This window comes from Oreochromis niloticus, linkage group LG3, assembly GCF_001858045.2.
Source record: "Oreochromis niloticus isolate F11D_XX linkage group LG3, O_niloticus_UMD_NMBU, whole genome shotgun sequence".
NCBI lineage: Eukaryota > Metazoa > Chordata > Actinopteri > Cichliformes > Cichlidae > Oreochromis > Oreochromis niloticus.
Genome location: NC_031967.2, coordinates 2,463,776 through 2,489,436, shown reverse-complemented (window position 1 = coordinate 2,489,436; position 25,661 = coordinate 2,463,776). Strand labels below are relative to the sequence as shown.

The 25,661-nt window shown below is 42.2% G+C and overlaps 1 protein-coding gene and 2 long non-coding RNA genes across 4 annotated transcripts; all 3 read right to left on the bottom strand.

Moving 5' to 3' along the window:
• Positions 1 to 265: 265 nt before the first annotated feature.
• LOC112842752 (uncharacterized) lies at positions 266 to 2,271 on the bottom strand. Its single transcript, XR_003214767.1, has 3 exons — positions 2,227 to 2,271; positions 1,010 to 1,183; positions 266 to 334 (listed from the first exon to the last, which is right to left on the bottom strand). It is a non-coding gene; the product is annotated as an uncharacterized LOC112842752 (long non-coding RNA).
• A 7,849-nt stretch (positions 2,272 to 10,120) lies between these two features.
• Positions 10,121 to 14,139, bottom strand: LOC112846557 (NLR family CARD domain-containing protein 3-like). The gene is made up of 3 exons (XM_025906142.1): positions 13,442 to 14,139; positions 11,360 to 11,533; positions 10,121 to 10,214 (listed from the first exon to the last, which is right to left on the bottom strand). Exons 1-3 carry the CDS (start codon positions 14,011 to 14,013, stop codon positions 10,121 to 10,123), a joined length of 840 nt encoding a protein of 279 aa, XP_025761927.1. The 5' UTR covers positions 14,014 to 14,139.
• Positions 14,140 to 15,218: 1,079 nt separating this feature from the next.
• On the bottom strand, positions 15,219 to 19,414 carry LOC109195973 (uncharacterized). Of its 2 annotated transcripts, none has more exons than XR_003214740.1 (5): positions 19,352 to 19,414; positions 19,090 to 19,239; positions 18,864 to 18,977; positions 15,386 to 15,462; positions 15,219 to 15,266 (listed from the first exon to the last, which is right to left on the bottom strand). It is a non-coding gene; the product is annotated as an uncharacterized LOC109195973 (long non-coding RNA). The 2 variants fall into 2 exon arrangements; XR_002057407.2 differs by having other exon boundaries at positions 15,226 to 15,269.
• Positions 19,415 to 25,661: the final 6,247 nt, after the last annotated feature.

The window sequence follows — 25,661 nt, the reverse complement described above, 5'->3', positions numbered from 1 at the left end:
CTGTAGAAGGACAGAGCAGCAGCAGAGCAGTCCAGATACACTGATGATCCTCTGTCAGATCCAGAGGGACACACAGGGATGATGCTGGACTCTACATTGTGTCTGACAGTGGAGCTGTTCTCAGAGCAGTTCACTCTGCAGCACTGACAGTCATCTGCACTTCATTCCTCTGTCAGTCACTGCTGGATGAAGCTCTCCTCTCCACCTCCCAGTAACATGGCCCAGTCAGAGCGTCTCTACACACAAGCTGCTGCTGCTTCAACCTCTCTGGATCATCAGGACACAGCTGCTCCTCTCTCAGCACACACACCGTCCTGTTTACCATCATCACCATCTGCAGAGAGAAGAAGGAAGAGCAGAGGAGATAAACGAGTGTTTCCAGAGACTCTTCATCAGCTGTCAGTCAGTGATGCAGCACATCCAGTATAAAGAGCAGCAGGGACTTCAGTGCTGGGACTGTACTAGGACTCATTGTTGCTTCACTTTTTCTAATCTTTGGATTTTTATTGAAGTTGATGAAGATGTTTTTCCCTCCTAGTTTGAGTTTGGACTTTCATTCATTAGAAGAACCTTGGTGTGTCCACTCTGAGCTCTGTAGGAACCCCAACAACAAGCCCAACAATCCAGATGGACGGTTCCAGCTGTTAACTGGAGGAATTCCATCCAAACATCTGCTCTCACTAAAGTCTTCCTCACCTACAGACTGTGTTCTTCACTGCTTTAAACTTGGAAATGAATGCAGTCATTGGTCTGCGTGCTGCTTTGTTCAGAGAGCTGATTGGCTGTTGACAGTGTTTGATCAGAACGTGTCAGCCGTTACTATGGTGACCATAAAGGTCAGAAACAGGAAGTGTTTGTGTCCAATCCTGAAGCCTGTCACCATTCTCCTCTCACAGCTTCACTGAGAAGCTGCAGCTTTACAGGAAACACTGGATCTTTGTTTCATACTGACTGTGTTTAGTACAATACTGCTGACAGCACCACCCACTCACTCCATCACTCTACTTACTCCAGAGTCTCCAGTCTGTAGTCTGGACTCTGCTGAAGATCAGACAGCTGCTTCACATCTGGATACTTCAGGTTGTTTCCATACAGCTCCAGCTCTCTCAGATGGGAGGGGTTGGACTTCAGTGCTGCTGCCAGATAATCACAGCTGATCTCTGACAAACCACAGCCCCTCAATCTGTATAAAGAATGAAAGATGTAAGTTTCTGTGGAGGTTGGATGTTCTCCCACAGTCCAATGAAATGCTGCTTAGGTTCATTGGTGCTTCTAAATTGGCTGTAGGTGTGGATGTGAGAGAGTGCTTCTCTGTCTCTCTCTGTTGGCCCTGTGATAGACTGCTCACCTGTGCAGGTGGACCACGCCTCTTGCCCTATGACAGCTAGGGCACAGGCTGCAGCCCTGTGAGCCTAAGCTGAATAAACAGTTAGCAAAAATGATTCATAGATGGCCTGAAATTCCCCAGTTAGCAGTTTGGTAGATAGCTATGACATGCTAATCCCATCCAGCAGCTGTATTCTACCTGTAAGCTGATCCCTGCTGAGCCAAAGCACTTTTTCATATACAAATTACAACCTTTAATAGAAAGCTATTGGTCAGCATCTTATTAGCCTGCTGTTAGCTTCAATCCACAGAAAACTGAGAGAAACTAACAGAGTTGATAAAGAATAAAGAGAAATGTGCTGATTTAAAGCCTTTGAAGTGCTTCAGATGATCTGTGTCCACTTCTGTCCACTCATTCATTCATGTAAGCTTCTAATGCAGCTTTGATCTTCACAGTCTGCTTCATGAAACTCATTCTAACCCTGAATGTCAGAGTGTTCCTCCTTCTCTTTCCCATCATTCATGCTGGCAGTGGAGGAGATTTGGATGTTGGACTGTGTTTTGGATGATGTGTGTATGTTTGTGTTGGACTGCTGTCTGTAAAGCAAACGCACATTTTGCTTTGGATTTCAGTGTCAGACAGACTTTAAGGTGGAATGAAGAGTTGGAGAGTTTCACAGTGAATTATCCAGTGGAGGATTTTTCTTCTTCTTTGAAGGTTTGAAATGTGAACATTGTTCTGCTGCAGTCAATGGACTAAACCAGAGAAGAAGAAAACAGACTTTACCATGAAGATCCTCAGTGTGGATCAGTATAATATCAGCCTGATGTCTGCAGTTTAGTGTCAGCACAACTTTCACATCATATCCATCTCAGCACAACTAAAACATGCTGACTGACCTCAGAGTTTCAAGTCCACATCCTGGACTCTCCAGGAAACCACACAGATGCTTCACTCCTGAATCCTGCAGCTTGTTGTTGTTACTCAGCTCCAGCTCTCTCAGATGGGAGGGGTTGGACTTCAGTGCTGCTGCCAGATAATCACAGCTGATCTCTGACAAACCACAGTCCATCAATCTGTATAAAGAATGAAAGATGTAAGTTTATTAGACAAAGTGTGAGCTTGAAATCATTCAGTGTTTCATCATCTGTTCAGAGCTGAAGAAGGTTCAGAATGTAGAAGTTTAGAAAATGGAAACTCCAAACAGCTGAAGCCAACAGGAAGCAGCTTCAAACAGGAAACTGTGCAGAGTTTCAGACTATATGTCCTGATGCAGCCAGTTGGATTTTGGAGATTTGAATCTCTGTTCTGTGACTAAGTCCTTGAATCATTTCTTCCAGTTGGTCCAACAAGACAGACTAAGTATTGGACATGTGTTGTGGCTCCATTAGGGGAGCTTCTACATGTGATGTGATGGCCCCTCTGGGTCTGTCAGGTCACAGGACTGAAGAGAGCTCAAACTGGGCACACAGTTGTTCCAGTCTGGACCAAAGACTCTATACTGGGACTGAGGGACTGCTTTGACTGCACCCACTGGGACTTTTTAAAGGCTCATGTTCTCACTTAGATCATCGATTTCTACTGACATTTCTTTCTGGGAAAAATGGGGATTACTTTGAAAACAGGAAGTATTTTCCCCAATAAGCAGCCCTGGATTAGTAAATCACTCCAACATGTTCTCAGGCAGAAGAAGCTGTCTTGTTATGAGGGAGAGAAGAAAAAGATTGAGGCACAGAAACTTGTTGAAAGAGAGATAAAGCAGCTAAAATCAGGTGTAAAAGTAAAGCAGAGGATGAGCTGAATAAAGGACACTCAAGGCTGGCTTGGAAAGGAATGAAGTCCATGGTGGGGATGCAGAACAAGGAGCAAAGATGAATGTGATGCTGAATCAGCAGAAGACTTGGACTCATTTGATTCCAGCTTTGATATCATTGATTTCAATGAAGAGCTTTTCAATTCAATTTCAATTTTATTTATATAGCGCCAAATCACAACAAAAGTCGCCTCAAGGCGCTTTATATTGTACAGTAGATAGCACAATAATAAATACAGAGAAAAACCCAACAATCATATGACCCCCTATGAGCAAGCACTTTGGCGACAGTGGGAAGGAAAAACTCCCTTTTAACAGGAAGAAACCTCCGGCAGAACCAGGCTCAGGGAGGGGCGGCCATCTGCTGCGACCGGTTGGGGTGAAAGAAGAAAAACAGGATAAAGACATGCTGTGGAAGAGAGACAGAGATTAATAACAGATATGATTCGATGCAGAGAGGTCTATTAACACATAGTGAGTGAGAAAGGTGACTGGAAGGGAAAAACTCAATGCATCATGGGAATCCCCGGCAGCCTACGTCTATTGCAGCATAACTAAGGGAGGATTCAGGGTCACCTGGTCCAGCCCTAACTATATGCTTTAGCAAAAAGGAAAGTTTTAAGCCTAATCTTGAAAGTAGAGATAGTGTCTGTCTCCCGAATCCAAACTGGAAGCTGGTTCCACAGAAGAGGGGCCTGAAAACTGAAGGCTCTGCCTCCCATTCTACTTTTAAATACTCTAGGAACAACAAGTAAGCCTGCAGAGCGAGAGCGAAGTGCTCTAATAGGGTGATATGGTACTACAAGGTCATTAAGATAAGATGGGGCCTGATTATTTAAGACCTTGTATGTGAGGAGCAGGATTTTGAATTCAATTCTGGATTTAACAGGAAGCCAATGAAGGGAAGCCAAAACAGGAGAAATATGCTCTCTCTTTCTAGTCCCTGTCAGTACCCTTGCTGCAGCATTTTGGATCAGCTGAAGGCTTTTCAGCGAGTTTTTAGGACATCCTGATAATAGTGAATTACAGTAGTCCAGCCTGGAAGTAATAAATGCATGAACTAGTTTTTCAGCATCACTCTGAGACAGGACATTTCTAATTTTAGAGATGTTGCACAAATGGAAGAAAGCAGTCTTACATATTTGTTTAATATGTGCATTGAAGGACATGTCCTGGTCAAAAATGACTCCAAGGTTCCTCACAGCATTACTGGAGGCCAAGGTAATGCCATCCAGAGTAAGAATCTGCTTAGATACCATATTTCTAAGATTTTCAGGGCCGAGTACAATAACCTCAGTTTGATCTGAATTAAGAAGCAGAAAGTTAGCGGCCATCCAGGTCTTTATGTCTTTAAGACATTCCTGCAGTTTAACTAATTGGTGTGTGTTATCTGGCTTCATGGATAGATAGAGCTGCGTGTCATCTGCATAGCAGTGAAAATTTATGCTATGTCTTCTAATGATGCTGCCTAAGGGAAGCATGTATAATGTAAATAGAATTGGTCCTAGCACTGAACCCTGTGGAACACCATAATTGACCTTAGTGTGTGAAGAGGACTCTCCATTTACTTGAACAAATTGGAGTCTATTAGATAGATATGATACAAACCACTGCAGTGCAGTACCTGTAATACCTACAGCATGTTCTAATCGCTCTAATAGGATATTATGGTCAACAGTATCGAACGCAGCACTGAGGTCTAGCAGGACAAGCACAGAGATGAGTCCACTGTCAGAGGCCATAAGAAGATCATTTGTAACCTTCACTAAAGCTGTTTCTGTGCTGTGATGAGCTCTGAAACCTGACTGAAACGCTTCAAATAAGCCATTCCTCTGCAGATGATCTGTTAGCTGTTTGACAACTACTCTTTCAAGGATTTTTGATATGAAAGGAAGGTTGGAGATTGGCCTATAATTAGCTAAGACAGCTGGGTCTAGAGATGGCTTTTTAAGTAAAGGTTTAACTACAGCCACCTTGAAGGCCTGTGGTACATAGCCGATTATTAGAGATAGGTTGATCATATTTAAGATCGAAGAATTAATTAATGGCAGGACTTCTTTGAGCAGTTTTGTAGGAATGGGGTCTAAAAGACATGTTGATGGTTTGGAGGAATTAATTATTGAAGTTAACTCAGAAAGATCAATTGGAGAAAAAGAGTCTAACTTAACATCGATGGTACTAAAAGTAGCTGTAGATAAGATTACATCTGTGGGATGATTATTGGTAATTTTTTCTCTAATGATAAAAATTTTATTTGTGAAGAAGTTCATGAAGTCATTACTAGTTAACGTTAAAGGGATTGTTGGCTCAGTAGAGCTCTGACTTTTTGTCAGCCTGGCTACAGTGCTGAAGAGAAACCTGGGGTTGTTCTTATTTTCTTCAATCAGTGACGAATAGTAAGATGTTCTGGCTTTGCGGAGGGCTTTCTTATAAAGTAGCAAACTATTTCTCCAGGCTAAATGATGATCCTCTAAATTTGTGACACGCCATTTCCTCTCCAGCTTACGAGTTATCTGCTTTAGGCTACGTGTTTGAGAATTATACCACGGAGTCAGGTACTTCGGATTTGAGGCCTTAGTTTTCACAGGAGCTACAGTATCCAGAGTCGTACGTAGTGAGGAGGTAAAATTATTAACAAGATAATCGACCTCTGTTGGAGTAGCGTTCAGATAGCTGCTCTGCTCTATGTTGGTACAGGGCATTGAAGATGATAACAGTGGGTGGATTATATTCTTAAACTTAGTTACAGCACTTTCAGAAAGACATCTACTTTGATAAAGTCTACTCTCCACTGCTGTGTAATCAATTATTGTAAATGTGAATGTTATCAGGAAATGATCAGACAGCAGAGGGTTTTCAGGAAACACTGTTAAATGTTCAGTTTCTATGCCATATGTTAAAACAAGATCTAGAGTGTGATTAAAGTGGTGGGTGGGTTCTTTTACATTTTGAGAGAAGCCAATTGAGTCTAATAACAGATTAAATGCGATGTTGAGGCTGTCATTTTTAGCATCTACATGGATGTTAAAATCACCCACAATAATTATTTTATCTGAGCTGAGCACTAAATCAGATAAAAAGTCTGAGAAATCAGAGAGAAACTCTGTGTAAGGCCCAGGTGGACGATAGATGATAACAAGTAAGACTGGTTTCTGAGTTTTACAGCTGGGGTGGACGAGGCTAAGCATCAGGCTTTCAAATGAATTAAAAGTCTGTCTTGGTCTTTCGTTAATTAATAGGCTGGTGTGAAAAATTGCTGCCACACCGCCCCCTCGGCCTGTGCTTCGGGATTTCTGGTAGTTAGAATGACTCGGGGGTGTTGATTCATTTAAACTAACATACTCATCCTGCTGCAACCAGGTTTCTGTAAGGCAGAGTAAATCGATTTGTTGATCAATTATTAAGTCATGTACTAACAGAGACTTGGAGGAGAGAGACCTAATATTTAATAATCCACATTTCACTGTTTTACTCTTTGGTTCAGATGTGGATACTGTATTGTTCTTTCTTTGTGATTTTTTATGTTTAAGTTGTTTATTGCTGGGTTTTGGTTTGTTTTTTGTCTGTTTGGGAGCTGACACAGTCTCTATGGAGATAGGTTTTTGGGGGGATAGCAGGAGGAGAGAAGCTGCAGAGAGGCGTGTAAGACTGCAATTCTGCTTCCTGGTCCCAACTCTGGATAGTCATATTTTGGGGGGTTTAATAAATTGGTCCATATTTCTAGAAATGAGAGCTGCTCCATCCAAAGTGGGATGGATGCCGTCTCTCCTAACAAGACCAGGTTTCCTCCAGAAGGTTTGCCAATTATCTATGAAGCCCACATCGTTTCTGGGACACCACTCAGACAGCCAGCAATTTAAGGAGAACATGCGGCTAAACATGTCACACCTGGTGTGATTGGGGAGGGGACCAGAGAAAACTACAGAGTCCGACATTGTTTTGGCAAAGTTACACACCGATTCAATATTGATTTTAGTGACCTCCGATTGGCGTAACCGGGTGTCATTACTGCCGACGTGAATTATGATCTTACTGAATTTACGTTTATCCTTAGCCAGCAGTTTTAAATTTCCTTCAATGTCGCCTGCTCTGGCCCCTGGAAGACAATTGACTATGGTTGCCGGTGTCTCTAGCTTCACATGTCTGAGAACAGAATCACCAATTACCAGAGTTTGACCCCCGGCGGGTGTGTCGCCGAGTGGGGAAAAACGGTTAGACACATGAACAGGTTGGTGGTGTACCTGGGGCTTCAGTTTAAGACTATGCTTCCTCCTCACCGTCACCCAGCCGCCCTCTTTCCCCAGCTGCTTGGGGTCTGCCGGGAAACAGCTAGCGGGGCCTACGCTATCTTCGGCTGCACCAGCTACAGGGGCCTGGCTAGCTACGGGTGAATGAAGGGTGCGAAGCCGAGTCTCCAATTCAGTAATCCTGGCCTCCAGAGCTGCAAATATGCTACATTTGTTACAGGTATCATTACTGCTAAAGGAGGCCGAGGAGTAACTAAACATCTGACACAATGAGCAGGAAAGTGCAGGAGGGACAGGTGAAGTAGCCATGGTGCTAACGAGTCGGCTACGAGCTAAGCTAAGCTAGCGAAACAGTAAAGAGACAGTGAGTGAATACTTTGGCTATAAATTAGGTAGTGAGTACACAGAAAGGGTGATTCAGATGAAGCAAGTTAAGATTATACTATGAAAAAGGGATGTATCAAAAGATTTAAATTAAATTGCTAAGCAGAAAAGCTACTCAGAAACACCACTGTGTTTGAGCAGGAACAGGAAGTGATACTCTACCACAAAGCGAGCGAACACCAAGTGAGTTTGTGATTGTAGCAAAGGGCTGGTAGCTCTGAGAGTCCCACTGATGAGGTGTTTGTGTGGAAATCTCTTAGTGGGACCAAAGAGAGAAAAAGCCCTGGTCCTGATGCTGTGGGAGGGAAATGATTGAAGTGTGCTGTGAGGAACTGACTGGGAGATTTTCACACATTTTCCAGTCCTCCTCGGAACAACAGGAAGTTCCCAGCATATGGAAACAAAGGTTAAGTGTCCTATGGCACTCAGTGATGATGGTGCTGTGGCCCCACCACCTCCACCTCTTTGTAAAGGAACTAACTGTCATCTGAAGCTTCAAATGGAACTAAGACTTCCTCCACTAGGTGGCAGTGTCTGATGAGAAAGTGTTAGTGGAGCTGGCCTGGAGTCAGAAACAGGAAGATGCAGGATTTGGGCTGAAATGGGGAAAAGTGGTTGGCACTAGTGCCTTAAAGCAAGAAGGTTGTAGGTTGAAGCTTGTTGGCCTTTCTGTGGAGGTTGGATGTTCTCCCACAGTCCAATGAAATGCTGCTTAGGTTCATTGGTGCTTCTAAATTGGCTGTAGGTGTGGATGTGAGAGAGTGCTTCTCTGTCTCTCTCTGTTGGCCCTGTGATGGACTGCTCACCTGTGCAGGTGGACCACGCCTCTTGCCCTATGACAGCTAGGGCACAGGCTGCAGCCCTATGAGCCTAAGCTGAATAAACAGTTAGCAAAAATGACCCATAGATGGCCTGAAATCCCCCAGTTAGCAGTTTGGTAGATAGCTATGACATGCTAATCCCATCCAGCAGCTGTATTCTACCTGTAAGCTGATCCCTGCTGAGCCAAAGCACTTTTTCAGATACAAATTACAACCTTTAATAGAAACCTATTGGTCAGCATCTTATTAGCCTGCTGTTAGCTTCATTCCACAGAAAACTGAGAGAAACTAACAGAGTTGATAAAGAATAAAGAGAAATGTGCTGATTTAAAGCCTTTGAAGTGCTTCAGATGATCTCTGTCCACTTCTGTCCACTCATTCATTCATGTAAGCTTCTAATGCAGCTTTGATCTTCACAGTCTGCTTCATGAAACTCATTCTAACCCTGAATGTCAGAGTGTTCCTCCTTCTCTTTCCCATCATTCATGCTGGCAGTGGAGGAGATTTGGATGTTGGACTGTGTTTTGGATGATGTGTGTATGTTTGTGTTGGACTGCTGTCTGTAAAGCAAACGCACATTTTGCTTTGGATTTCAGTGTCAGACAGACTTTAAGGTGGAATGAAGAGTTGGAGAGTTTCACAGTGAATTATCCAGTGGAGGATTTTTCTTCTTCTTTGAAGGTTTGAAATGTGAACATTGTTCTGCTGCAGTCAATGGACTAAACCAGAGAAGAAGAAAACAGACTTTACCATGAAGATCCTCAGTGTGGATCAGTATAATATCAGCCTGATGTCTGCAGTTTAGTGTCAGCACAACTTTCACATCATATTCACCTCAGCACAACTAAAACATGCTGACTGACCTCAGAGTTTCAAGTCCACATCCTGGACTCTCCAGGAAACCACACAGATGCTTCACTCCTGAATCCTGCAGCTTGTTGGAGCTCAGCTCCAGCTCTCTCAGATGGGAGGGGTTGGACTTCAGTGCTGCTGCCAGATAATCACAGCTGATCTCTGACAAACCACAGCTCATCAATCTGTATAAAGAATGAAAGATGTAAGTTTATTAGACAAAGTGTGAGCTTGAAATCATTCAGTGTTTCATCATCTGTTCAGAGCTGAAGAAGGTTCAGAATGTAGAAGTTTAGAAAAGGGAAACTCCAAACAGCTGAAGCCAACAGGAAGCAGCTTCAAACAAACACAACAAGAGAAAAAACTCTGAATGTTTCACATTAAAGTCGTACATTTCTCATAAAAACAGGACAAAGACTTGAAAAAGTCGTGTTTTTCCTTCCAGGAACCACAAGGCTTCACTTTTAAAGGTGAAGTGTGAAAGAAATGGACATATTTGAAGTCCAACACCTTTTTCCAGTCACATTATTAAAGCAGACAAACTACAAGCTCATTTTCATTCCAACAAGTCATCTTCTGACCTGGACTAACAACACTGGTCTCTATGTGCAGCTGGCTGTGAGACCAGTGCTCAGGGAGCGTCTACAAAGTGCAACACTGAAAGAACATCACACACTCATTTGCTTCCATCATGCAAACTGAAGAGGAAACAGAGACGGCTCCCCTTCAAAGTAAAAGCTGCTCCTTTTGGACACAGTATCAAAGAAAGTCTACAGTATAACATAGAAAAGACAGAACAAAGTTTTGGTTGGTTTTAAATTGTGCAGAAATGAAACTACACTAAGCTCAATTATGTGACAGACATTTCATCCCATGTCAGTTTGGCCTCATCCTGGGCCGGATTATCCAGCACACACTCTGACCACAGGCCCAGGGGCCACGCACAGCTGGGCTCCATCCAAGAGACAGGAAACAAACCAACACAATAATAAAAAGCACCATGTGATCTTCTTCCATCTTCAAGACAAACATAGTAAAAACATATTTGTTTCCTGATAAAATGATGTGACAGGTAGAACAGAGTAAAGTGGTGGTGTTACAGCCTTTCTCCCCTCTGCTGCCGAGGCTGTTAGTCTCTCCCAAACTCAGCTACAGGACTTCAAATGAATGAAAGCAGCAGAAGTGGCTTTACAAATGAAAGAGGAAGAGGAGAAGAAGAGGAGAGGAGGCCACCCTGACCATCACTCCAGCTGAAAACATCACACTTCCATTAAAGTTGGTGAGAAAATGTTGAGCAGGATGAGCTGCTGGCTAATCTGGAGGCTGTAGCAGCAGCTCACAGTCACAGTGGATTTCCACTCATGAAAAAGCTCTGGCTGCTTCATTTCTCATCTCATATCAGAGACTTTAGTGAAGCTGTACTGTGATGCCTCCATATTCCAGTGAGGCCTCCAGAATGATTTCAGCTGTTCTGTACACACACTGTGTGCCCTGTATGGCTCAAAGTCTCTGCAGCCTGTTTTTATCTGCTATCATCAGATCTTCATCATCCTCATTCACATCCCTCACACACTCTACAGCCTCATCAGCACTGACTTCATCTTCACTGACTGATGGAGCACAACATGAACCTGTGGAGGCTGAAACACTGTCCTGTCAAACATCTCCCCGTCACCACTCCACTTCTGTCAGCCTTTAAATGAACCCTGCTCAAGTCTGTCACTTCTGTTTGGAGCCAAAAGGAAAAACTGTTGTTCAGTCGTTTGGAAAGACACAACATTTCTGAAAGCACTCAAACTTCTTCACATTTGTCTTCAGACACATCCTGAACATTTAGGAACTAAAGAAAGTTTCAAACATCAATCAAAGACCTGAAATATAGAAAAACTACAACAGCTGCAGTCAGTGAACTCACCTCAGAGTCTCCAGTCGACAGTTTGGACTCTCCAGTCCAGCACACAGAAGCTTCATCTCTGAATCCTGCAGGTTGTTCCAACTCATGTCCAGCTCTGTCAGATGGGAGAGGTTGGACTTCAGAGCTGAGGCCACAACTTCACAGTGAGACTCTGAGAGTTGACAGTGAGTCAGTCTGTGATGATAGAAAATATAAAATGTGTTATTATAAAAGCAGAAAATCTGCATTATAAACACAGACTGAATGTATATGAAGACAAAACAGAGTGAGGTCATAATCTGATGAATCTGCTCTTCACATCTGTGCTTCAGCTCCTCTTACTGTGTTTGACATGACACAACGATTGAGTCTCTCTCAGACCTGCAGACTTTTAATGAGAATCTTTGTTTGGCTTTAATCTGCAGATGAAGGAGGAAGATGGTGTCACATTTTGAATTGAATTGAATTGAAATTTATTTCAGTCAACAACAACACAACAAATTATAATTTTACATAAAAGTACTCAAATAGTAACCGAAAAAGGAATAGGCTGAAGCCTTGTGGCTTATACTTATCCTATCCCTTACCCCCATAGAAATAATCAAATCCTTAACCAAGAAAATAAATAGCATTGATAAATAAGTTGTATAACAGTTTGAAAAGAAAACAATGATAAATCAAAAAATTTTTCAAACCATCACAAAAAATTTTTAACAAACCAAATTTCTATAACCTTGTGTAATACAAATTTTTAAAATCCTCCTGAAGAATGACAAAGAAAAACACATCTTCAGTTCATCATTAAGTCCATTCCATAATTTAACTCCCACATTTAGGCTTCCATAATGTCCACAGTCTGTCACTGAGATCTGATCCAGAGTCAGAGTGAAGACACACATTTGGACTGTTTCCTGTTTTGACTCCAGAACATTTTGAATGAGTTCAGCTCAGTGAAGAGTTCCAGCTGGAAAGATGATCTCTGTTTGCTACCTGCTGCTGTCAGGTACGACTGTTCACGTCCACACGCAGGAAAAACCTGCTGACTGTTACCAAACGGAGCAGAAATCTCATCACTGGACAATAATGATGAATGAAGTCAGAGCTGCTGATATCAGATCTGATTTCAGGGGAACTAAACACAGAAATGATTTGCTCATTTTAGCTTTCTGAGCCATTATCTGCTGGTGTGTCGCTAGTTGGCAGAACATGATTTGTATTCCTGTTCAGGGCTTCAGTGTTTATGAGTCCAGATCCAGGTGACAGCAAGTCAAAATGATGTTACCTGTCTGTGTCCAGCAGCAGCCTGTATTCACTTTGAATATTGTTATAACCTGACATGGATCAGTTTGTCTTTGATTGGTTTGTAAACCAATCAATTGGTTTGTCACTGTTTCCATTGGACCTGAGTGACGGTACAAAGACAGAGAGGGAGAGAAAGGAGAGAGAGGATGGAGACAGCAAAGAGAGAGCAAACACAAACAGGTGAGAGTGGACAGGTGACCAAGGTCAGCAACCAATCAGAGAGCTTCTGTTTGACCCACAGTCACTGATGATGACTGCACATAACCAAGCAGTGTGTTACTCTGATATCAAATATGGATCCTGCTCTTATAATAATGATCATCAGATGATATTATTGTGTTATTTTGTAGCTGAATACGATGTTTGTGTGATTATCAGTGAAAGAAGCAGTGAGGAGGATGGAGAGAGAGAGAGGACAGAGGGTGAAGTTAGAAACACTAAAAGGATTTTCATGGATTTCATGGATGATTTGAGTGATTTCCAGCAGGACACTTAAACATGTCAGTGGACGTCCTAAAGAACATATTCACTGATATGAAACGTGTCATTGAACAGGATTAATATCAGTGGAAACATGGTGGAAACAGCTGTGACTGCATGGATGTGACACACTTCAAATCTGTTCTCCACTCTTGGATTTGGGATCCATGGAGCTGCTGCTGAGTCTGTACAATAAAGGATGGTGTGGAAGGTTGCAGCGTACGGACACAAACACTTTGTGCTTACAATCTGATTTTATTTTCAAACTTAAACTACTAACCTACACTGATCAATGATGTTAATGATCACATCTGGACTCACCGAGCCTTTCTGCAGTTCCTCACAGCTGGAATCAGCCTCAGTCGTCCCTGCACTGATGTTTTGTACTTCAGCAGGTCCAACTCATCCAGAACCTCCTCTGACATCTGCAGCATGAAGGCCAGAGCTGAGCACTGGATCGCAGAGAGTTTCTTCTGTGATCTGTTCTCTGACTTCAGGAACTCTTGGATCTCCTGAAATAATGAGAGGTCGTTCATCTCCATCAGACAGTGGAAGATGTTGATGCTTCTGTCAGGAGAGATTTCATATCTGTTCATCTTCTTCAGGTTCTTAATGACTCTCTGGATGGTTCCTGGACTGATCTCTGTCTGACCCAGCAGACCTACTAAGAGTCTCTGGTTGGACTCCAGACAGAGGCCATGAAGGAAGCGAACAAACAGGTCCAGGTGGCCATTTTTACTCTGGAGGGATTTCTTCATGGCTCTCCTCAGAAATACATCAAGTGATTGGAGATCTTTGTTATCAAAAACACTGGAAATCATCTTGATTAAAGATTTTGATTTTAGAAACATCTTCAGCACCTTTCTCTTCCTGTTGGTGTGACAGTGGAACATGTAGACAGCAGCCAGAAACTCCTGAATGCTCAGATGAACAAAGCAGTAGACTGGTTTCTGGAAGATCACACTCTCTCTTTTGAAGATCTCTGTACAAACTCCTGAGTACACCGAGGCCTCTGTCACATCCAGACCACACTGCTCCAGGTCTTCTTGGTAGAACATGATGTTTCCTTTCTGCAGATGTTCAAACGCCAGCCTCCCCAGCTTCAGAAGAACTTTCCTGTCAGCCTCCGTCAGCTCCTGTGGACTCGTCTCATGTCCCTCATGGTACTTGTTCTTCTTCCTCTTTGTCTGAACCAGCAGGAAGTGTGAGTACATGTCAGTCAGGGTCTTGGGCAGCTCTCCTCTCTGCTCTGTAGTCAACATGTGCTCCAGAACTGTAGCAGTGATCCAGCAGAAGACTGGGATACTACACATGATGTGGAGGCTCCTGGATGTCTTCATGTGGGAGATGATTCTGCTGGACAGCTCTTCATCACTGAATCTCCTCCTGAAGTACTCCTCCTTCTGGGCGTCAGTGAAGCCTCGTACTTCTGTTAGCCTGTCAACACATGAAGGAGGGATCTGATTGGCTGCTGCAGGTCGGGAAGTTATCCAGACGAGAGCTGAGGGAAGCAGATTCCCCTGGATGAGGTTTGTCAGCAGCTGGCTGACTGATGACTTCTGTGTGACATCAGACAGCAGCTTCCTGTTGGTGAAATCCAATGAAAGTCTGCTTTCATCCAGGCCGTCAAAGATGAACAAAAGCTGAGAGACAGCCAGCTTCTCTGCTGTGACCTTCTGTAATGTTGGATGGAAAACATGGAGCAGCTCCAGAAGACTGTACTGCTCATCTCTGATCAGGTTCAGCTCCCTGAATGAAAGCAGAACCACCACACTGACATGTTGGTTCTCCAAGCCCTCTGCCCAGTCCAGAGTGAACTTCTGCACTGAGAAGGTTTTTCCAACACCAGCCACGCCGTTGGTCAGAACCACTCTGATGGGTCTCTGTTGGTCAGGGAAGGCTTTAAAGATGTCCTGGCCCCTGATTGGAGCGTCATGGAGGGCGTCCATCCTGGAAGCTGTCTCCAGCTGCCTCACCTCATGTTGGGTATGAACCTCTTCACTCTGTCCCTCTGTGATGTAGAGCTCAGTGTAGATCCTGTTGAGGAGGGTTCTACTTCCTGTTCCATCACTTCCTTCAGTCACACGTTCACATCTCCTCCTCAGACTGATCTTATGTTCATCTAAAACCTCCTGCAGACCAACATCTGCTGAAAGAAAGAAAAACAATGAGACTAAAGAGAAAGAAAACTCTTCAATGTCTGAACAACACAAGAAGTCCAGTTTTCAGAAATGAGTCCATCAGCAGACAGATGTTCAGTCTTACTTTGTACACAGCTGCTCTGACTGGCTGTCTGCAGTCCAGCTCTGCTTCTGGATCTTTCTCCACACTGTGCAGAAGCTCTGATGGTGACACAGAAAAGTCAAAGTGGAGATACTTCTGTGCACCTTTGATTAGACTCATTATAAAAAGGAAAACAAAGTTTGAACACAGTCATGTTTCCAGTTCACTGACTTACATTTATTCCATGGACACTCACTCTAACCTGAACCACAGCTACAACCCAACATTGTTGAGGCCTCATCTCCTCCTTTCCTGACTGTAGAGCTTAAATATGCAACAACCAACAAATAAAAGAATTTGGTTCATTTCAAAGAAATTCACAAGGTGACCAAGTAAAGTAACCGTAGTAAAGGAGACAACATCCCGTTGATGGTGGGATTATTTGAAAGATTTGCTTTAGTCACGTCACCAAATGCAGTTGAACCACCCGTGGATCCATGTTTGACCATCTACCACTCTGAGCTCTGCTTTTTAATCATTTTGTTATTATCATCATTCATTTATTCATTCTTTGGAGGGGGGCTATTTCCTAATGCCGCCCTAATAAGGTGATGTTCAAGGGGAAATATAACAGAAACTCTTTCAGTGTTATTCATGAATAAATTAACAGATAAACTGTGAAGAAGAAGAAAACTGAGATTTAAAGGAGAGAGTGAGAAACTTGATCATCCATCCTCATAATCCATGTTTATCAGTATCTGCTGTGACCATCCTGCAGTAATAACTACAAGTCTACATTTCTGTGACTGTTGATCAATCACAGCAGGAATCTGAGCTCATCTCTGCACACAGAGCAGCTTCAGCTCTGGGATAAACTGCTCGCTTCACGTCCTTCTCAGCTCACAGACACTCATCCTGATATTTTCCTTTAACATTTGATGGTATAATTCATCTGAGTTTACACTTTATCTGCATAAATACAGAAAAACAGGCCCAAACACCATAAACCATCAGTTTCACCATGTAGAATATATTGTTGTTTCCTTGCTTTTAATTCAGAGAAAAACTCTGATTTTGATTTTCTCTGTTCTCTTTGCCACAGCCCATCCCAGCAGCAGCTGAAGCAGCTGACTGTCACAACACTGAATAACACTTTAGGAGGAACATCTTGATGCATTCTCAATCATCCAGGAAAGTAAATCTCCAAAAGTTGATTCTGTTCATCTGGACGTAGCGTAAATGTGGTTATCCCAGCTGGACTTTTGTCAAAGCTGGAAAGGCTCCTAAAGAAAGCTCCAGCCGATCCAGGAGAGAAGGACAACCACTGACTAAGTGAAAACCTGTAGTGATCCTGTATGTGTCAGGAGTATCGGAGCAGTTGAGACACATTTTTTCTAAACACCGGGTCTCTGTGGCTTTTAAACCCCAAAACACGCTGCGCCAAAAACTGGTCCACCCCAAGGATCGGGTCCCCCGACACAAACAGAGTAACATAGTGTACGCTGTTAAGTGCAGGAGGATTGACAGGATTTATACATCGGGGAAACCAAACAACCTCTGGCTACAACACAGAAGAGCGACCTCATCAGGCCAGGACTCTGCAGTCTATTTACACCTACAGGCCAGTGGACACTCTTTCAATGATGAGGATGTAACATCCTGGACAGGGAGGAACGCTGGTTTGAGGGCGGAGTCAAGGAGGGAAAGACCATCTCTGAATCGAGGAGGGGGCCTAAGGGTACATCTGTCAACTTTTGGAGAAAGTTGAATCAGTATTTGAGCTTTAAGAGGCTATTTTAACACAAACATCAGTCTTTCTACTTAAGTATGTTTGCCTCTTTGTTTACGCCTAAATTAACTTTACTGTTAACGAGTTTTCATGTTTCTGTAATCCACCAGTGTGCTCATGCTTTTTTAATTGAAAACATATTTTTAATGATCAAATATAATTATTTTTGTTATTTGTGGATTTTAAATGTCCTTGACAGAGACAGATGATAATCATTATCCTGCACTGTGGTCTCAGGTTTGGTCGAGCTCGCACAAAGAATGGCTGCTATGTTGAACTTCCTCCTGGGATCTACACTAAGAAGTGAGTCCAACATTAGCAGGGTCTCTTTCCTTTATCTGGATTCACTTTAGCATTCACAGTCACGTGAAGCTTGTTATTAACTCGATAAGCCAACCCAGGGTTTCAGCTGAGCGTTCACATGAAACACATGGTGTTGGCAGCATCTGATCAATCATATTGATGGAGACGTGTATCAGCAACAGAGCAGCTGAGTTTGCAGAAGGAAGTCAAACTAAACCATAGGAACAATATGAGGAGATTACACACATAATAAAATACTAGCAGTAACACAGCTGCTGCAGACAAATCAGTCATGTGATCGTGTGTGAGAGGAGAAGGACTGTAAAGGAGTTTGGTGTTAAAAGCTCTGTATGAATGTGGGAGACTTTGAATAAAAGGCAGCAAAATTGCTGACTGTGAAAGTCACCAGACTTAAATAGATAGATAGTCTGATTGCTGTTTACACTTAGCTAGATTAACGTGATGGTGTTGTGTTTAGTATGTTGCTTTGTTTTTTTGCTTGTTTTCTATTCTTTTTCTCTCAACAGGTGATCCAGGAGAATTTTTTTTTCTTTGTCTTTGTAAGTGCCCTTTCTCACTGTCCCTTTTCCCTTCTGTTTTTCTTTTCCTTCCTCTCTTTCTTTCTCCCTGTCCTATCCCCCAATCATGTCTGTCCCATCTGTAACAACTGAAAATAAAATAAATAATAACAACAAAAGTTGATCAAATGGACCAATGCGGCAATGCCATGATGATCCATTTGGCAAAATAAATCCATTTGGTATCCTTGTTGGTCTTCAGACAACAATTCTGACGGCTAAAGAACCAAATGGGACAGACAAAAAAAAAAAAAAAGTCACCAGACTTATCAGAGCTCTGTGATTAAGACCTGTAAGAACACCTGTTTGTACTTGTTGGCATTATATCAAATACACACGTATATTAAGCCTTTGTTTGAACTCTGGTTGAACTTGTTACTTTCAGACTGTGAAACATCACAGAGGCTGCAGCTGCAGATCTTTTGTTTCACCTGGAAATTGACTTTAAATGTTAGATGGAAAATGTATTGCTCAGTTTAACCAAAGTAAGAACAATAATCCATAAACCTTCATGAAGACAAACATCTCCCCAGAACATTGAGCTGCTGAAGCGTCACTGAAGGGAAAAACTATTTGTCCTCCTCCATCCAGCAACACCTGAAACACCTGAGTGGAAGCTCCTCCCTACACTGTGTTTGAAGCAAAGCACAAAGGAGACACCTGCTGGAGCAGCTGGAGTCCTACAGACACTCAGCCTCTTCACTACACAAACACCTCCTACAACATCCACTCTTTCCACTCTGACTGCTGTGTTTGTGGAAACACTCCAACACACACCGCTTCACACACCAACATAGAAATGTGTGTGAAAAAGAGCTGAGCTCAGCAACAACATCTAGACACACATTACCTCTCAGCAGCAGAAGAACAGCCTTTAAAGTTTATTTCAATATCCTTTGACACGTTGCTCTTTAAGGAAACACAGCTGGGTTCAGGTCCAGGAGATTCTGGCCTCTTATTGATCCTAAAAGAAAAACAATAAATGTAACAGCTTCATGAGATAGGAAGGAAAAACTGGAAATATTAAATTAAAGACATGATGAACAATCTGAAACTCATAAAAATAATGTACTTACTCTTTGTCACATAACAGTCTTTTGTTAAAGTTTACAGCAAAATCCTTCGACTCGTTGCTCTTTAAGGAAACACAGCTGGGTTCAGGTCCAGGTTCTGGATTAGTTTTAGGGTTATGTCCAGCTGAGCCTGGTACGCCCCACAGCTCTGGGCTTTAAAACAACACACACAGAGGTATGAGTGTGAATAATGATGGAGCAGTGATGTGAGTGCTGAGCTGTGACATGGAGAAGAGACACGGACAGTAAGAGATGGTCATCTCACCTCTGAGCTTTGGTCTGGCTCTCATGTTCCCCACACAGAGTGCTTTTAGAGGGAGGGACTCCCTCCTCTCTGTCCTCACACTGATCCATGCTGCTCAATTCACATCAGCTCACACACACTTTCTACCTTCACCTGCAGAGGAAACACAAATCATTCATGTGCACATCAACTGGAATCCTCCTTTCCATCATGTGTGCTGTCCAAATATCAGCTGAATGCAGTCAGACAGCAGTGTGAGGCAGAGGAAGCTGCCATCAGCTGCTCTACTTCTACTATCAGTCCACTAGATGGAGCCATCAAGCACACATGATGCATTCACTGACACACACAGATTCACTGTGACTGGAAGTTCAAGTACATTAAGCCTCCACTCATCTACATTGTACTTACAACCCATCCCCCCCCCCCCCCCTCCCCTCCCCATCTCCCACCCCCATCAACTTCCTGGGGCCAGAAATGACTGGAACTGAATTGGAAACGGGCGTAATCAAGCATAAATGTGTTGTTCTTATCCAACCTGTCTGACTGGACACAGTCTGCTGACCAATCATGGAGCCTATGATTCGCTCAACAACTTCATGAATGTGGAAATGAAACTGAGTGTCAGCTGAGTGTGGAGCAGAAGAGAAGTCAGAGAAACGTGACAGAGCTGCTGACTTTACAAAGAAAGCTAAAACCATGTTGAAGAGATTAAACAGATAATACAAGCTAACAACAACAACACAGCTGCTGCAGACAAAACACATGTATGAGTGTGTGACAGGAAAAGCTCTGAACACAAGTTTACTATTAAAAATGTGGCATGTTGTGAAAAGTTTGGTCAGTGAGACTGAAAAATAGCTGCATAAGTTACTATTGTGAACAAACCCCTATAAGAACCCTGATATTACCTGGATGAGTAACTCCACTCCTCTGCTTTCTGTTGGAAGAGACACAAAAGTTTGTAGCACAATCCTCTTCCTCAAAGGCCTGTGTTGAATTTATATTACATCTATGATAAAAAATAATTCACAAAGTCTGCTCTGTCCTCCCTGCAGTCTCTGTGAGCTCCGCAGAGTGATTATAAAGACCCGCAGCTCAGAGTTTCAAGTGTGAGCCACGCCTGCCACCCGTTATCTGCCAAGCTTGTGCTTCAACGCTACGTTTTACGGTAGTGCTGCTTCTTATCCCTTTTTGCTGATCACACACATAACAACACACATGATTTTCAGGAAGTTAACAGAAAAAAGGCTCCAGTGTCATCTGTTTTTCACTCAAGTTGTCTTTTCTTCTTGATTTTTCTGGTAATGCTTCTTCATTCATGATTCATTCAAATCTAAAACAACTTCAAAAAATGTAAAATATTTCTGAAAATCATCCTTTCTAGTTGAAATTCAGTTTTCATTTGGATCAGCTGCTCTTTCATGCATCCATAGTTTCACCTCAAACTGCTGCTTGATACACGAGAAATTAAAGAACAACTCTGTTCAAACGGAGAAACTTCGAAGGAACTGAATAATGTCATTTAAATTGTTTCAGGTAGGTGTATGAAGATTCTGTATTAAATCATATATGGTAGTTGACATGAAATTCTGAATAGATTCATCTTCTTGGACACCCACACTGCATAATTCTGTAGAAATGAAATTAGTCATTTCTAATCAATTTCAACATCAAATATCATAACATTGCATCAAAATGCATCAAAATGATTCTTGATAGCTGACCTGAAAGTCTCTGTGCATTCTTCCTCTGGGTTACCTTCTCTATATATTTGCAGTTTAACCACCAAAAGCTGCAAGGTTTCAGAGAAATATAAGGAACGTTCTACTCAAATATAATAAGATTAATTTCATAAATAGGAAAAAAACTTTGACAGTTGTCATAAAATTCTTAACAAACTCCTCTTCTGTCTGTAGCTCAGGAGTTAGAGCAGGCCATGAACTAACTGGAAGGTTGGTTGTTGGATAAGAGATACTAACCCCAATATAGAAAACTCTTCTGCACAGGAAAAGTCCTTGAATGAGTCATTTGTATAAAGCACTTTGAATGCTCAGAGTAGAAAAGCACCATATCAGAACCAGTCTCACCCACTTGTAATGGGTGGGTGTGACTCAGGTGGTAGAGCAGATCAGCTACTGATTGGAAGGTTGGTGGTTCGATCCTTGGCTTCCCCAGCCTGCATGCCAAATATCCTTGGGCAAGATACTAACCCCAAGTTCCTCTTTGTTATCGTCTTGTGTACTTAGTTTTGAGTTTTACTTCCCCCATTTGGTTAATCCTGATTTGTTCCCATCAGTGTCTCAGTCTTGTCTGCATTTATCTATCTCATGTTCCCCTGTCCAGTCTTTTCTCCTCTATGTAATTTAACCCTTGTTCTCCATGTTTTCCTGTTTAACTGTTGCTTCCTGTGACTATTGTAGTTTTCTCCTGCATCATGTCTCCCACCTGTTGCCTCTCGTCTCATTATCCAGTGTGTATTTATTGTCCCCATCTTCTGCTGTACTTTGTGCTTTCCTTGCTCTGTGTTCCCAAGGTTTTGGGGACGGTGGTGTGGGAGTGAAAAATTTGGCAGAAACACGGCAGCAGTTTGAAATCAAACTATCCAGGCTTTAGAGTAGACGAGCAAAATCAAGAATCCACTGAGATTTTCATGACAATAACTACGAAGGATTTCTTAAATGAATTTTTGATACGCTGTTATGATAATCCACTGAGCTCATTGAATTTGGGGAGAAATGTCCTTTAATGTGGAATCACACAGTGGGCTGAGATGAAACTGCACAGTGTGGGTGTCCCAGAAGAGAAATCAGTTAAAGTTTTTGTGTCAGCTAGTAAGCATGAATTTAAAAAATATTTTTACAGATATCAAATTTGTTCTGTTATATAAAACTGTAATTTACTCTAGTCAGGTGGATCATCAATGATCATCAATCAGTGCAGTACCAGCAAAATTCAGACACACAAACACACACATGCACAATTTTACTGTCTTAACTGTCAGGGCAGTCATGGACTGGTGATATTATATGTATTTTTGGTGTTGCTGCTGCTCTTTTCCATGCTTGTAGAAGTGTGTGTGTGTGTGTGTGTGTCTGTGTGTGTGTGCACGCCCGCGGTTGTATGTGTCCTGACAGCTGCGTCTATTGTGTCCCCAGGAGACGTGTGGAGCGCCAGACAGCAGCCAGCACGAGGAGTGCTGAGACACGGTCTGTTCACAGAGAGACACGACACGGGAGTCAGGGGAAAGCACGGGGATTTATTGTTGTTATTTCCACACTCTGTAAATAAACGCACTGCTTGTACTTAGAGCACCGCGCCTGGGTCTTCATTCCCTACACCCCCACGGTCTGCCATGCCAAACCGTGACATTAACACAGTATCATGAATCTAATTATAATGTGCTATAGTCCTTTAAATACCAATTTAAATATATTTCAAAAATATATTACAGCTTTTTTCAGTCTGTTGAACAAAAATCCCCACAGAAGAAGAAGAAGCACTACCATAAAACTTTGTGTAAAAGTGCAAGAAAGTTTAAGAGGCTTACACATGACGGCTCACATAACTGCGGTGTTACAAGTCAACCTCGTTCAAATCTGTCATCATGAACAATGCTATGATTTGTGCTGGAGCGAAGCTGCACACGGCTGATATTATCAGAAAAAAATACATACTGATTCGATTACCTTCACACAGAGATCCACACAAAGACGACCAGCTGCATCAGCGAAGTTTAGAAGAAAGACAGTGAAACTTAAAAAAAGGAAACAGACAGATTTGTGGGAGTGCTGGGGCTGGGGAACATTAGTAATTAGAAACACAAAATGTTTCTAAGCATTTGTAAATGTTTGTTGGAGGGTTTAGAGGAGCTGAATCATTTTGTGTGAAAGTTAAAGTCAAACATTAGTAGAGAGAGACTGTGTCTGCAGATCAAACAGGTCTCACTGTGATGTCCCTTTAGTCAGACTCTGTCTCTGCTACATTAATGACTGAAAGTTATCACATTCTTATTTAGTTAATACTCCTTAAACCAGGGATACACTTTTAGTTTAATACATTATAGATTCTCTGATGAAGAAATACGGTATATAAATGCAACCTGATGAAGCGGTATCTAAAATGTTTTTATGTTTGACATACCAAGACTGTTTCACACTGCAGGAGTTGCAGATGATAAAACAAAGACTGTAAAGCAGTTTGTTTGAAGGCTGTTTATCACTGCCTGACCATCAGTCAAATTAATATTACTTTAATCAAAAATAATTTCCCCGTCTGTATTTGGTCTTTCTCCATAGTCACCATAGTCACATCATTGTGTTTTGTTGATGTTTCCCCTCCTTGTGATTCATTCAGTGTCCCCATGTCTGTTTCGCCCCCGGTCCCTGTGTGTCGAGTCGTGTCTCTTAGTTTGTATCCTGTTTTATTTGGACAGTCTCGTGTCCTGTGTTCAGTGTGGTCAGTTTTGCTTTCTCCTGTCTCATCACATCTAATTTGTTCCTGCTGTGTCCTTATGTGTTTCCACTTCCCTTATCATCCCTCTGTGTATATGTTGTGTGGCTTTCCTTTCGTTCATTGTCCCTACATTGTTTAGTTTCACTTTAGCCATGGCATCATTATGTTCATTTCAGTCAGCTGTTCTCCTGTGTGTTTCCACTTCCGCTGATCACCTCCTGTCTGTAATTAAGTCCTCTGTCTTTCTTTATTCAGTGTCAGGTCGTCTGCGTTGCTTCCCTTCAGGTCTTATCATAGTTGATTCAAAGTTATCACAGTTTTGTCCCAGTCAGTTAGTTTTCCTAGTTTAGGTATCAGTTTAGTTTTCTCCACTGCTCATGCTGCTTTCATTTTGTATTCATGTTTATAGCCTAAATAAACGGCTTGCCTTTTTTTTCAAAACTTAGTTCTGCCTCCTTCCCTGTCTGCACTTGGGTCCACTTCATCATCACACCGGTGTACCCCACCATGACAGTCATGTCCAAGTTTTCCATGTTCCCAGTGTTTAGTTTCCCCACTTTAGTCTTGGTTATTTTTCCTTTAGTTTCCTCCTGCCTTTTGTTTTGTTTTGCTCACCAGCCTTGAATAAACGGTTCGCTTTTGTTTCCACGCGTCTGCTTCTGGGTCCAGACTTCAGCCTCCACATAGTCCACAGCCCACACTGTGGCTGGGGTCAGGTCACAGAGTTTTGGACTTTAACTGGAATTTTATGCAAGGTTTCATTTTTTTTTTCCTGGAATTTACTTCCCATGTTTTGCTGGCTGTGTGTTATGACTTATTGTAAATAATATTAATTTGTGATTGTTTCATGTCCAGATCCTACAGATTCTTTACAGTCATTTTAAAATTCAATGATAAAAAGACAGAGGTAATGGTTTTTGGTAGCCCCACTGAGACCCCCAATGTGTATGTAGATTCCTTGGCCCAGTATGTTAAGCCAACTGTCACAAACCTGGGGTCAAAGTGGACTGTGATCTGAAGTTTGAAAATCAGATTAAGGCAGTGGTAAAATCTAGCTTCTTTCACCTCAGGCAGCAGGCAAAAATAAAGCCAATTCTTTCACGGCAGCACTTTGAGACAGTGATCCACGCCTTTGTTAGCACTCGGCTGGATTACTGTAATGCACTTTATATTGGGGTCAGTGCATCATATATTAGTCATCTACAGAGGGTGCAAAATGCCACAGCTCGTCTTTTAACTGGCACTCAAAAGTTTGAGCACATTTCCCCTGTTTTAGCTTCACTTCACTGGCTGCCTATTTCTTTTAGGATTCATTTTAAAATTATTTTTTATTTGCTTTTAAAGCTCTCCATGGCCTCGCCCCATCTTATCTCTCTGAGCTGCTACAGCCTTATACACCCACCCGCTCTCTCAGGTCAGCTGATCAGCTGCTCCTGAATGTAAGCAGGACTGGGCGTAAACTTAGAGGAGATCGTGCTTTTGCTGTAGCAGCTCCAAAACTGTGGAACGAGCTTCCTCCCAGATAGCAAGGAAACATTGAAACAGTGTTGAGTCAATATCAGGCGACGTCATTGAAGCAACGTTGAAGTGTGACGTTGACCCAACGTCACTCTTGCACCCATTTTTAACGTTGAAACAACGTCAGGTTTTGATGTTGAATCAATGTTGAAACCTGACATTGATTCGACGTTATATTTTCTAACACTGTTGACATTGAAACAATGTCAGATTCTGATATTGAAACACTGTTGAGCTATGGTATTGATTTTCCACCTCTTTCGCACAGTTGCTTTTTATTGAAAACAAAAAACAAAAAAGGTCAATAGACATGTATCATTTGCAAAATACTTTATTAAAAGACAAAGTTTCCTATTTA